This window comes from Lactuca virosa, chromosome 5, assembly GCF_052849685.1.
Source record: "Lactuca virosa cultivar CGN04683 chromosome 5, Lactuca_virosa_CGN04683_v6, whole genome shotgun sequence".
In the NCBI taxonomy this organism is placed as follows: Eukaryota; Viridiplantae; Streptophyta; class Magnoliopsida; order Asterales; family Asteraceae; genus Lactuca; species Lactuca virosa.
This window is the reverse complement of record NC_136430.1, coordinates 379,978,426-379,992,639: the sequence shown is the minus strand read 5'-3', so window position 1 is coordinate 379,992,639 and position 14,214 is coordinate 379,978,426. Positions and strand designations below refer to the sequence as shown.

General features: G+C 33.9%; 3 protein-coding genes across 3 annotated transcripts; 1 reads left to right on the top strand and 2 right to left on the bottom strand.

Annotated features, from left to right (window-relative positions):
- Positions 1–529: 529 nt before the first annotated feature.
- On the top strand, positions 530–1,721 carry LOC145113705 (uncharacterized). The gene is made up of 2 exons (XM_079049765.1): positions 530–1,168; positions 1,440–1,721. The coding sequence occupies exons 1-2, from the start codon at positions 530–532 to the stop codon at positions 1,719–1,721; spliced, it is 921 nt and encodes a 306-aa protein (XP_078905891.1).
- A 2,069-nt stretch (positions 1,722–3,790) lies between these two features.
- On the bottom strand, positions 3,791–5,142 carry LOC145113704 (uncharacterized). Its single transcript, XM_079049764.1, has 3 exons — positions 4,999–5,142; positions 4,230–4,899; positions 3,791–4,161 (listed from the first exon to the last, which is right to left on the bottom strand). Exons 1-3 carry the CDS (start codon positions 5,140–5,142, stop codon positions 3,791–3,793), a joined length of 1,185 nt encoding a protein of 394 aa, XP_078905890.1.
- Positions 5,143–11,515: 6,373 nt separating this feature from the next.
- On the bottom strand, positions 11,516–13,677 carry LOC145117524 (protein EFFECTOR OF TRANSCRIPTION 2-like). Its single transcript, XM_079053815.1, has 3 exons — positions 13,464–13,677; positions 12,573–12,929; positions 11,516–12,461 (listed from the first exon to the last, which is right to left on the bottom strand). The coding sequence occupies exons 1-3, from the start codon at positions 13,560–13,562 to the stop codon at positions 11,685–11,687; spliced, it is 1,233 nt and encodes a 410-aa protein (XP_078909941.1). The 5' UTR covers positions 13,563–13,677; the 3' UTR covers positions 11,516–11,684.
- Between the last annotated feature and the right edge of the window lie 537 nt (positions 13,678–14,214).

The following is a 14,214-nucleotide window of genomic DNA, read 5'->3' as shown; positions in this document are numbered from 1 at the left end:
GTTGATAAATGTAATCAAATGTAGTGGAGGAAGGGCTGTGAAAGTGTTTGTGGTGGTTGATGAAGGAGATGAGGTTAATGAGGCTGGTCACAATGGAAATCAGTCGGTTGGTAATTTATGCAGCTATAAAGGGAGCAACGATCCGATAGGTACTTTCAATACTCCTAGTGTACCTCAATTTCACAGTGTTACTGAAAATGTTAATGTTAGTTATTCACCTATTCACTATGTGGATCCTGAGAATTACAAGTATGTTGGTGATGATGATGTTGGTACATATCTTAATGATGTGGGTGGTCGTGGTGTTGATGTTCCCGAACAAGAACTTAAAGTTATGAATAGTCGTGTAGTACATAAAAGTAAAAAGAAAATTTTTTTGAGTAAAAAAGATGTAAAAAAGCATGTTTATGGGGATTATGTTGATGTTGCTGATGTACGTTTAGATATAACCAACTTACAAAGCAATTCAGATTGAGATGAGTTGGGTGATGAAGTTAAAGCTAAGTTTCCCGATAACCTTTTTTACGGTATGCCCCCTGTACCAGCATGCCCAGTTGATATTAATGAAGATATCCCAACACTGATGGTAGACATCAATCTTCAAAAGATTGAATGTGAGAGTATATTTAAGAACAAAGAACTTTTAAAACGGTGTATTGGTAAAAAATGTCTTCGAGAAGGTTTTCAGACGAGGACAAGTAGATCCACCAAATCAAGGTATGAGGCTGTGTGTGTTTCGGAAAATTGTTCTTGGTTACTAAGAGCAAAAGCAATTAAAAATTCTGATGGACTTTTCCAAGTGAATAAATTTGTTGATGTACACACATGTTCTTCAACAATTTTGCAACCTAATCATCGACAAACAAACAAATATGTTTTGGGTGAATATCTTGCTGATGTCTTGGCTGAAGATTATAGTAGAGTTTATCGGGGAAAAGATATTATTAATGATATGAATGCTCAATTGAATATCAATATCTCATACCATCAGGCATGGCGTGCGAAGCAATATGCATTGTTGTTGTTATGGGGTACGAAAGAGGAATCTTTTACCAAACTTCCGGCTTATTGTCACAATTTGGTCAAACATAATCCGGGTACGGTGATACATATTAAAACAGATGGTGATCATCGCTTTGAGTTTTTGTACGTCGCACTTGGTTGCTCGGTTAGTATTTTAATATTTTATTAATTTTTTCATTTTTATTTTGGTGTATTTAAATAAATATACAATGTATTTTAGGTACGCGCTTTTGTCAAATTTTGTAAACCGACCCTTGTAGTAGATGGAGCTCACCTAAGGTACCATGTTACTTGCAGTTACTAAGGACGGACAAAACCAAATATTACCGGTTGCATATGGTATATGCAAAAATGAGTGTACAGATTCTTGGACATGGTTTTTTCAAAAACTACGTGATTGCATAGGCAATATGCAGGAGCTTACAATTATATCCGATAGGTCTCCATCTATAGCAACATCCGTTGCCAACATTTTTCCTCACGCTCATCACGGAATATGTGGTGTCCATTTGTATTTCAACATAGTATCTAGATTCGGGAAGAGTAACACAGTTAAAGGAATTTTTTGGGAGGCTTGTAGGGCGTACACAGTTGATGCTTTTGACGCTGCCATGGATGTTATGAAAAAAGACAAAAGAACCAGTTTGGGAGTACTTAAAAAGTATAAATCCAGAAAATTGGTCAAGGGCACATTTTAGAGGGAACCGATACAATCTTATGTCTTTCAACAGTGCGGAGTCTATAAATGCATTATCTAGACACGCACGTAAGGTGCCGATACTTATGTTGATCGATTTTTTTCGTGCAACAATGCAACAGTGGTGGTTTCAAAGACGTAACTTTGCAGGTATTAAGTTAATTTTTAATATAATATTAGTGTTTTATTAATTATGCGAAAAGTACCAAACTTCGTTGTCGGGACGAAGAAGAGTTCTTGGAAGTTGTTACAGATTTTTACATCTGTGAGCGTGAAGGCAGAGACTTCGAATATGAGGAAGTTTGGAAGGCTGTTAAAAATAATCAGTATTTCATGTAGACCACTCTATTTTCCGTTAATAATAACCCATGGACTTGGTTTTTATTTTAATGCTTTGTTTGTAGTAATGTCATAAGTTTAATGTTTCATGTAATAGTTGTTAGTTTAATAGTTTAAGTTTAATTCGTTGTTTTTCATGTAATTGTTGTAATGTTTGTAATGGTTCATGGAATTGTTGTAAGTAATGTATTCTAATGTATTGTGAAAACTAATGCAATGAGCATTTATTAATTAAAATTAAACATAGGAGATGCATCCAATACATACGTAATACATGAAAATAACCTACTACTCACCTAATAAATTGAAATAGATTTTAAATAAACGGGATATATTTCAAAATATTCCAAGGGGCTTCAAACTGGAATTTCAACCCGTCACTTAATGACTTGTATTCCTCCTTAGCAGCTTCCAAGATGACCTCCTCGGTAGCATTTAAACGGGTGTCGTCAATTTTGGTATAAAGATTGTTGAATAATAGAACTTCGGCTTTCATTTCATACCATCTTGCTAAGATGTCTAGTTCGCCACGATCGTTTGTTGTAGTCATTCGGTTTTCAGCGTTGAAAATATTGGTTAAACGAGTCCAAAACATTGGATCGTTCAACTTGCTGGTCTCGTACACATGAATATATGCACGTGTAAGAACCAAGAACTCGTCATTGCTCCATGGTATAGAACTCATTTTTATTGAAACAAAGAGAGTAAAATGTCAAAAATAATATATGAACAGCTGTAACATCGTTTAGTAAACTATTTATTTAACTTAATGTCAATTTATAGTAGTTTATACACAATATTGCAGTCCAATCTTCTAATTTGTCTGCAATTCATAGTCCAACTTAACTAACGAACGCAGTGTACTAACTGAGAACACAACAAATCACTGTTCGAGTTGACAAGTCATTCCATCGAATGACAACACAATACACTGCTACTTGAGTTGACAAGCCATTGCACCGGGAAAATAAGGAGTCGCTATAAATAGTTGTTAATATCCATTTTAATTGTATCGCATTGCTTTTCCCCTTGCAAGTATGGACTCACCTGTACCACATATATGGAGCAACGAAGAGGAGGTCGCTTTGGTTCAAGCTTGGATTGTAACTGTAGAGGAGGATTTTCCACCGGGTCCGCCACAAGTTCGCGCTGGATCATTTTGGTCTCGTGTCTGTCATTTGTTTCACCATTTAATGGGGCGTACTCAATATCGAAGAAGAAGAGATGTCAAAGCGAAGTTTCTGGATTTGAAAATAAAGGTGAAGCAATTTCAACGTATTTATAACGAGTTGGATAATGAACATGCAAATACGGATGAACACATTCTACGATAGGTGGCTTTGGAACTATACCGTTTTGAATATGATGGTAGCGAGTTTACCCACGCAGATGCATGGAATCTTTTAAAGAATGTCCCTCGTTTTTAATATGCATGTTGGTTAAGTTAATTGTATTTCGTTAGTTAAGTTGGTTGTTGTTGTACGTGTCTTTTGTGACTAGTTAATAAATGTCCCTTACTTTTAATGTTTGTTGTTTCCTCAATCGCAATTAAAAAAGAATTAACAAAATAGGTACATAAATAACTAATACATAATACAACATAAAATGCAAAAGGGGTACATGAATAACTAATACATAATACGACATAAAATGCAAACGGGGTACATGAATAACTAATACATAATACGACATATTAAAAATGCATACGGGGTACATAAATAACTACATCTTTTAGGGAGGTAACATGACCACCGTTTCATTTGGTATTTCCCAGTGCACATGTGATGGTATAGAATTCACCAACTCAGATCCAAATGCAATTCGATACACAAAAGCAGTGAACTTGTAATCAACCATTTCGTGAATGGCTTCAGACGTACGGGTTCTTAGAGATGCTATAGCGTGGCCACATGGTATACCGCTTTTTTGCCATTTCCCACAACTACATACCCTACGTTCAAGTTGTACTTTGTTGGTGGAAATATTGTCATCGACTTCAATTGTATCCCCATACAAACGTCTTGCCATCCAATTATAAGACTTGTTGACACGTTTTTGAAGCTTACTCTCAACATAAGGGGTCAACCGACCAGACAACCTCCCTGGAAAATTTGATAATTTTATAAAAATAATAATACAAGAAAAAACTAAATATAACAATCTCCCTTACCCGCCACTTCAGCCCGTTCAGCATACTTTGATTGTATCGACGTATTTATTAACTCAATTATCGTTGTTATAGGAAACTCACGTGTGGACGTGGATATAATTTGCAACATTTCAGGGACATCAATCGATTTAACATTGTAACGTACTTTTGGGAAAAATGCTCGTGTCCATTTTGAAATTGCTATATCGTCAAGCCAGAAAATTGGACTCCTAAGCAAGGTGCAGAAAGGTGGTTTCCTACATGCACTTTGCAACCTTTCCAGACACAAGTAAAAATCATGAACACTATATGCATTGCATGACTTCCAAAACAATGATTCGACTTCCGTATCGTTATGTCCGACAGAGTCACGTATTTTTTGAGTTATATCTTTAGGACAATATCCATGATACGAATCTGGGTAGACACTCTGAACAGCAAAGTCTATTTTATCACATAGGTTGCTTATGAAACCAACCTTTGTATCCTCACCTAAACACTCTTTTAACTTCATCATGAACCATCTCCATGATTCTTCACACTCTAAGGTTCCCAAACCAATTGCTAAGAGTAGGGGTTCATGATTTCCATCCAAAGCCACTGCGAAGTACATTGTTGTCAGATAGCTCCCAAGAAGGGGTAAATAACCCACATATATTAACGGTATCATGCACCTAAGGAAGGTACGAATCTGCATAAAAAAACAAACATAAATTAGTGATAAGTAAAGAGTAAACGAGATACATTACCAAGAAATATTAATTAAGTCAATAAAACAAATATGTTATACCACGCAACCTAAAGCCACAAAACAGAATTGAAAGCGGTTGGTATCAGTTTTCTTGATGGCTGTGAACGTATTAGGATTTGTTCTTTGTAGATTATGCAAGAATATTGGTAGCTGAGAAAAGCTTCTTTCGGTGTAAGTACTCATTTTCACAAGCAATGAAAGTGTATTATAATCATCACACAAATACAATTATAATTATATACAAATTGGTGTTTCTCTACAGTTCATATTTCATAGTTCAACTTTTTAATTTCGTAGTCAAACCAGTTCATTTCATAGTCAAACATCACTGACCGACAAGACAAGACAATGTACTTGTATGCAGTTCATAGTTCAACTTTTTAAATTCATAGTCAAACCAGTTCATTTCATAGTCAAATATCACTGACCGACAAGACAAGACAATGTACTTGTATGCAGTTCATAGTTCAACTTTTTTAATTCATAGTCAAACTAGTTCATTTCATAGTAAAACATAGTTGTCTGTAATAAAATTTCTTCTATAAATGGGTGTAAAGTAACTCCATGAAATTTATCTGTGAAAGTAATTCATATTAGATAGAATAAAAAAGGCGAATGGCATACTGTAATTGCGGAGGTGAACGTGTCATTAGGATTTCGGGTACAGCTAAAAACCCAGGAAGATTATTTTACGCTTGCCCATATATGGTATCATGTTCTTAACTTCATTCATATTTACACCCTAATCATTATATGGCAACAATTCTTATTGTCAATGTTTAAATTTACAGGGACCAAAATGCGGGTTTATCAGTTGGGTTGATGAAGAGAAGGACCAATCATCTATCGTAATAGCTAAAATAGCTAACTGTAACAAGCTCTTTCAATCAGAAAATAAGAAGTTAAAGATAGCCTTGGTTTGTAGTTGGGTGTTGTTTTTGGCAATTATTGTTTACAAGTTGTAAGCTTTTTAGTATTGTTTTCATAGTTTTGAGGTTGTTACATCAATAAATTGTTGTATTTGTTGTTATGTTTAGAGGAGTGTACTTGTTAGTTTAAAACAAATGGTGGTGTCGTTCTTATGTTGTAAGTATTGAAGTTATTAATAGGTCATTAAATCCAACATACAATTACATATACAAATATATAATCCAACTACATAGGACCAAGACTCGACCCCCAAAAATTTTTTGCCATCCGTTGGCGAAACTCTAAAGTTGCGTTCCTTGGGTCAATAAGTTCACGTATTGGTTGGCCTGAAACTAATTGTTCCATAAACATACAAACAAAAACACCGCAATCTCCCAAATGACTACTTTGTTGGGGAACATTTGTTTCGAATATGAATTGCATATTCAATGGAATCCTTGGGATGTTCCTCCGGGCCCAATAGTCAATTTTGTCTAAATAATCTGCCACCCGAGCTTCAAATTTGGTAAAGGTTCAATCAGAGTTGAATTTTTCATAAGCCCCTCTACCGAGACTGTCATAAATATGGACTTCCATATTCGCCAATCGTAGTTCCCCAAATAACCAGTGACTAGGGGCTGAATGAATCGGCAATAGGACCTGTGTAAGGATAATAAATAAATAAATTTTGTTTACATATAAGAATACAAAAACATAACGACAATAACGAAAATATTTTCAAAAAATAAAATTCAGTTTACCGTATCGACATCCCACCAAGCAACCATGAAGTTGGGGTATCTAGCAATATCAGCCATAAACGCCCTCCAATCCTGCCCTTCCTCCAAAGCATGGCAAACAAAATAATTTGGAGGCATTATTGTATGTCGGTCGATATCAAAACGTCTCTCCATCAGTAGTCTATACCAAAGGGTGATATGCTGCACAAAATTATGATACTTTTGTTATTAACCAAAAAAGAAAATACTTTTAAAATAATAAATTATCTATTATTTTACCGCTGTCTCCAACCACCCGTCATGTGTATGGCCAAACAAGGCGCTCCAAAAATCTCTATCTAACACCAAATTAAACAAACGATGTTGCACGTCATATGAATGAAATAAATAATTCTGGATCACAACCTCACCGCCTGCTACGTAAGGTTGCAGGCGCAACACGGAGAACTCGTGAGCAACAACAAATGCTGGAGGAGGAACGGGGCTTGTGGATTTGATATCAACCTTCTTTTTTGGTCTTCTTTTTTGCTTCGGTGTCGTGTGCAGCTAAACAACATTCAAATGTTTAGATCTCTATCTTTCAAATAATTCACATAAAAATAAAATTCTATTATTACAATATAAGATTTAAAATTAAACGAATACCTCGGTGTAAGGAGGGCACAAATACTTTGATGGATTTCGAGCTCTCAGTCTATCGGGTGTAACTTCTTTGCCATCAAAACCATAAGCATCATAATAATTTACATTTCCCGTAATTATTATTTCATCTTCCTCCGACACCTACATTAATAAGCAAAAATCTCTAATTAAAAAATGTTTCAATGTACTAAAAAAAATTAAAATAAATATAAGTATAACAACCTCTTTAGAGTTCATTATAATCATTTATATCAAACACATCATCATCAAATTTGTTCCTACTACAACCCGCATTCTCATTCCCCTCGTCCAACTCCTACATTAAAATTAACACATTATAGTTATTAACGAAAGACACCTTAAAAATTAATTATTAAAATCGTAACTGTAATATATATAATAACCTTGTCGTCTTCAATACCACCAAAAATATTTTCATTTGTATTATTTTTATTCATCACTTCATCTTCTACAACCTACATTTTCAAATATAAAATATGAACACAAATTTTCAAATATGTTAATAAATTAAAAAAAATGTATCGTGTAACTAACCGGTTTATCAAAATTTGTTTGGAATACTGCAGGCTCGTCAAAACTGATGTTATTTCATAGATCTTCATTATTCACTTCTTCAACAAACACCTCTGTAGGTTCTCGGTTCGTAAACACCTGTTGCTTCAGTGCATGTAGCCGTTTCAACACCTCCTCTAAGTTAGGTTTCCCACTGCGCCCACCTCTACCGTGAGAGCGACCGCTTGACGACATACTAGACGAAGATTCGTCTTGTCTCCTAAAATGGTCCCGTACTGGGGATGGAACTGATTTCGGTTCACCATATACATACTCTTGAAATGACATATAATAACAAGATGTCATCTCATCATCACTCGGTGGCATTTTTTTTCTTGGTGGTTGTCCCTCCTAAAAAATTGAACATATTAAAAATGCATATAAGAGCATAATAATGAATTTTATTAAAAATAAAAAAATATTTTTAAACCTGTATCTTTGAAAAAATCTTGTTCACATCAACCCATTTCAATTTTTTTGTCCCACTCCATCGTTTCATCCGAGGCAAATCTCTATTTTTTCTCAATACAAATCCACAGGCACGAACAGCCGGAAGCATCTCATATATCCATATCTATAATTTTTACAATTACAGTAATAAAAGTTAAAATTAAAATAACTAACATAACAATAAAACCATTTAAATATAAATAAATTTTTATACCCTAAATGGAGCCGTAAATCCTGAGACGGTGTATTTTAAAGTTTGACGACGCTCAGGCAGTGATAAATATTTATTTATCTTGTTCCACGTATCCTCAAGGTCATCATACGTAAAATCCCATAAATAGCTACCCCAAGCGAAACTTACAAAAAAAAATATTAGTTATAATATAAATTAACATTAATAATATAAAACTTTCAAAGTAAACAAAAAAATACATGTTCCAGACATCCAAATTATCAACAAAAAAAACCAATATTGTGGCACCCGATCATTTATTTCTTTTCCCAAAAAACCTTCACACAAAATGTATATCAAACATACTCTAACTGCATCAGCGTCGCCAACTTCTAAGAATGGTTGATTTAAAATAAAACTTTTCAGATCACCGATTTTCACCGAACTATTTGTATAGTTCGGAAATACCCGCTCACGCAATAAACATCTTTTTTTACTACTAACTATTTTTTCTGACACTTTTTCCCGATATTTTTTGGATACTCCCCAAAATTCAACCCGGTTATCAAACAAAACTCTTCGGGCTCATATACCATTTTTGTATCACCTATTCTAAAATATAACCGTTTTATTCCATCTGGAGATAAAATAGCGTCCGACCGTATCTGATGAAGAAACATCTTGTGGAACATCAATCCGTCCCCTTGTAAACGAGGGACGTCCAACAAGTAACCAAATACCGTATCTCTAAATATATCACGTCTTACACCATGTAACACATCAAATACTTCCCATATGTTACACCCCAATCCTTTTAAGTTGACAATAGCTTTAACATTGAAATTATTATAATCATGCTGCACAAAAAACAATAACATATTAGAAAACTAAACAACTATTTCATTTTAAAATATTTGATTATTAAATGCAATAATAATCCGACATTCAATTTACAAACATAAACAATAATAACAATGGAAATACAAACATTTAATCAATAATTTATATATTTATGTTGAAAAACAATAATATACTATAACAATTTTTCAACTTAAACGACAACTATATAAACAATTTTCCAAGTTATATAAAATAACTTGTAACATTTTCTATTATATACGACAAGTATACAAACGATTTTTAACTTTCAAATTATATAAAATAACATTTTCTAACCATACTATAAAAATTTTTCTACTTAAACAACAAATATATACAAATTTTCAAATTATATGACAAATATACAAACGACTATTGTACACATATTGTAACATTTTCTAACCATAATATATAAATTTTTCTACTTCAACAACAAATATATACAAATTTTCAACTTATACGACAAATATACAAACGACTATTGTACACATATTCTAAACATTATTTTAACCATTTTTCAATTTATAAAAACAATTATACGATAAGTATATACAATTTTTCAAGTTATACAACAACTATACAAACGACAAATAATATATTCTAACAATTTATTTAACTAAGAACTTAAAAAAATTAACATATTCTAACCATTTTACTAAATGTACAACTAGCCAATGCACACTCTACGCAGTCTATACTTGTACATTCATACGTGGATACTTGTTCTTGATGGTTAGGTTACCTTGTTGAGCGCCCGATAATCAATGCCCTAGGCTCCCTACCGCGCATGACTTCGAGAGTCATGATGATATTACTGAGGAACGTGAGCCTATGTTCAAACCAAACAAACCCACCTCCTATTTGTATTTGAGTCAGGCTGGAAAGAATGCCCGTTAAACTTCAACTTTACTAATAAAATATATTAAAACTATCAAATACAACAAAATTACCCTATCACAAACAATATAATTTCATTTTTTTTACACTAACTAATACAATAAATAATAAAATAATAAAGACATATACTAAATAAATGTTAATTAAAAGATAAAAAGAGTTAAAATCTAACCATATTTTCAGTATTGTTGAAATAATCGTCCATTTCCTTCAAGAAATCGTCACAGGGAATCCTCGAGAGAGAGTTTTTTGGGATTGAAGAGTGAAAAATGAAGAAAAAAAAACAGTTTTATACAATTCCATCTACGAAATCGCAGATGGACTATTCCATCTGCGAATGTACAAATGCCTAAAGCACAACTGTGCTTTAGGCACTTGTACATTCGCAGATGGAAAGCCAAAATCGCAGATGGGTCATTTCCATCTGCGAATTTCGTGGTTATTTTTGCAATTTTTATTTTTTTTGGCTAAATTTGTAAGGTAATTAGTGTATTTGGCTAATTTTGTAATTTAAATATAAGAAAATGCAAAAAACAGAAAAAAAAAACAAAATAAAACAAATTAGAATGATATTATAGTCTGTTTGACAACATCAAAATATAATAATAATAATAATGAAAAAACTTATGCAAGTTGAAAAGATTTTGCATTTTATCCATATATTGTTCTGCAAATTACATTGGATCAATTTTGAAATTTACTCTAATATTTTTTACTTACTTCCCAAGTATTTACAATTTAATAGAAACATATTTCTATTTCTTATTTTGTAAGCTTTTTTAATTATAAAATCCATGCATCGTTCTTAATTGTGTGCCTTTAATCGGCCAAAATGATACTCAAATGAACGGAAAACAAAAACAAAAGCCCAAGATAACCCGGGCTTTTGGCCCATTGGCTGCCCAGGCAAAAGCCCGGGGGCCTTATCAAGCCTGATTTCCAGATAAATAGCTCTTGGCATTTGTTGACCGGCCTTTGACTAGGCCGGGTTCTTTTGCCTCTGGGTTGGGCCCCCATTTATGTAGCTCTAATTTGATCGCAGCTTGCAATGAATAGTTTCAAAATCTTCAAACAGGCGTATCGAACCAAAATGCTTCTCTATGGATCGATCAAGGCAATCCCTTAAAAATGTATGGAGTTATGATAAACTAATAAATCAATATAATCAAATGGAGAATAGGCCATTAGATGTATCAGCAATCCTAATCCTAAGTTTAATAATATTTTAGTTATGTTATAACTTTAAGAGGCCTAAAGTTTTCATACAAAATTCAACTAAACTGAAACACGACACTCAAGCTCATAAAACATTTTATTAAAAGAAACAGATCATTTTTATAATGTATAGTTTTTATATTCATATCTATACGATAACACATTATTTTTAATAAAAAGAATCAAATCATATCAATTATATGTATACAACCTTTCACACTTCACATCCGTTGATTGAGAATCACCCATCAATTTCGGCCCTGATGATGTTGCCAGCAAAACTTACTATTTTCACCTGCTTTCCTTCTACAAAACGAACCATTCACTGTAACCCCTACACAAGTCAACGAATCCACATCAATTTTTCCATTGACCATTATGCCCTTGTGTCCTTCATAACTCTTTTGCATTTTCATTCTCATTCCTTTGTGTTCCTCACATCGTTTTCTCCCTGCAACAGGCATTCTTGTACATATAGAACCATCATCATCGACGGTGACCCCACAACACACATCTGTCTCTGTATTAGTATCAGTAAATAAACGGGATTTTACTTTTACAGACGCGTTGACTTTCATCCCTTTATGGTCAACGCACCTCTTTCTTCCCTCAACAGGAGGTCGAGTACATATAGATCCGTGACCCAAGGCCACACCACATATTCGGTTATCATCACTGTTGTTGTTTGTATCATAATTGTTGGCTACTAGCGAAGGGCGTGATGGGGTTAATTTGAAGATTCTTGTGAGGATATTTGTGTCATTTGGCTTGGTGTAGAAGTTAGATCCGTTTTCCAAAACGGGTGGGTCGCAATGTTTGATATTAAGACCCACCTTTTTTGGACGAATGAGATGAAGCTTTTTGAAAACCCGGGATATGGGAACCCTTTTAGTGTTGGAAGCGGTTTTAAGCTTTTGATGGATGTCAAAAGGGCGGCGTTCCCCATTCATCCCTCGGTTCCATGCGTAATCGAAGGTTTTTAAAAGCTGGGTTTCTGTTTTCTCAGCATCCTTCTTATTATCCATCTGTAAAATCCAATACTTAAATACAGTATAACTATGTAATGTCATGTCCAATGTAGCATTATCCATCAAATAATAATAAAAGGAAATTTAGAATGAAAAGATGTTATTTACTGGAGCCCATCGAAATGCAAGTGCAAAGCCGTAAGAGAATATGTCAGAGAACAATCCAAGGACTTTCCGGTCAGTTTGATCTCCGTTTGACCAGCCATTCTCCAAATGAGCACCATCACGACCATACTGCTGAAGTCTGGTTCTAACATTATCAGCTTGTCCAAGATAAACAGGAATTATCCTTTTGGAGCTAAGTTGGCTACTAGTTTTTGATTCTGTTTGTGGGAGTGAAACAGCTATCCCAAGCTCATAAACCCCTGGACAAGAAGAACAATTTGGAAGATTGTGAGTCCTGTATCTCTCTGCGCCTTCTTTGCTCAACAAATAATCTTCCCAATCACGAGGCCCGATTAGGATCTGGAAATTAACATACATAAATATGATAAAATTGTTTTGGAAGTATGCCAAAATTGGAATTCAAAGTTCATTCAGGAATTATGGAAATCAAATGTAAAACAATCAAGAACTCAGATCGTTACGCCATTCATCTTCGTATCAAAAATCACACACATATATATGGAGCTGAGAACAACGTTTGCTGATGGATAACTCAATTTAAAAATTGAAATCAAAGTAAAAAAGTTTCCTAATTGGTGCACGCTATCCGATCTTCTTCAAAATCAAATTATAAATATGGAAGTAGACAGAGAGAGAATTATAGAAATCAAATGTAGGAGAATCGATGACGCCAATCACTGTACCATTGTTCATTCATATCCAAAATCAACAAAAAAAAAGTGAGTAGTGGAAGCATTAAACTAAATCGGAGCTGAGAACAATCTGCGATTGTAAATAATTACAATTCGAAATTTAAATTCAAAGTAAAAAACAGTTTCATAATTGTTGCTCGCATTCCAGATCTAAAGAAAACTAATAGAACGAGAAGATTACCTTCCATTGCGAGAAAGCAGAATCATGTTTGGTACGCTTACAGTCCTCTCTCTTCAACAGCGGCACTGTGGAGGCGGCGTCACTGACGGTTCTCCCCATCGCGCTCCGCCCTCGCGGTTGTCGGAACTGCCTGTTAAACGGCGATGAACAGTTCTCTAGGTACTTTTGAAAACTTCATAAATGGTCCCAAAGCTATTGAATGGTTTTCACCTTAACAAATACCTTTAACTTTTTCTATTTTAGGTAACAAACTATGTTTTTTTTTTGGAATGGCAAATACAATATTATACTAAACTACTCCTAAATTATTTCATCTATGTTCACAGTGGAACATGAATCTTCAACCTCAAGGAGGGAGGGCAACACCGGATACCGCTGGGCTAGAAGCCCTTTGGTGGTAACAAACTATGTAAAACGATTTTTATGTTTTTGGCCCTATTAAATAATTTTCTTTAAAATGTTGTTATTATTATTGTACATTCCATCTAATAGTCTATTATTTGTTCTATTACTAGTTGTGAAACTCGTATGTTATGCGGGTTGGGTGAAACAAAAAATTAAATATGAAGGTTCAAACCAAAATTTATTTAAATTTGAAATTTTAGATTTGAAATTTAAAAGACAAAATTGCAAAAATGGTCCCTGTGGTTTGCCAATTTCTTTGGGTAAGGTCCAAAAAAAAGTTTATTAGCAAAAAAGGTCCTTATTTGATGTTTTAGTTGTGGTTTTGGTCCCTATTTCGTTAACTTTA

Coding starts and splice junctions, on each gene's coding strand:
- LOC145113704 (XM_079049764.1), bottom strand. CDS start 5,142: ATGAGTACTTACACCGAAAGAAGCTTTTCTCAGCTACCAATATTCTTG. Junction 4,900..4,998: donor TTGTGGCTTTAGGTTGCGTG/GTATAACATATT, acceptor TTTTTTATGCAG/ATTCGTACCTTCCTTAGGTG. Junction 4,162..4,229: donor TGAACGGGCTGAAGTGGCGG/GTAAGGGAGATT, acceptor CAAATTTTCCAG/GGAGGTTGTCTGGTCGGTTG.
- LOC145113705 (XM_079049765.1), top strand. CDS start 530: ATGCCCCCTGTACCAGCATGCCCAGTTGATATTAATGAAGATATCCCA. Junction 1,169..1,439: donor ACGTCGCACTTGGTTGCTCG/GTTAGTATTTTA, acceptor GGCAATATGCAG/GAGCTTACAATTATATCCGA.
- LOC145117524 (XM_079053815.1), bottom strand. CDS start 13,562: ATGGGGAGAACCGTCAGTGACGCCGCCTCCACAGTGCCGCTGTTGAAG. Junction 12,930..13,463: donor CTGCTTTCTCGCAATGGAAG/GTAATCTTCTCG, acceptor GTTAATTTCCAG/ATCCTAATCGGGCCTCGTGA. Junction 12,462..12,572: donor TTGCATTTCGATGGGCTCCA/GTAAATAACATC, acceptor TGGATTTTACAG/ATGGATAATAAGAAGGATGC.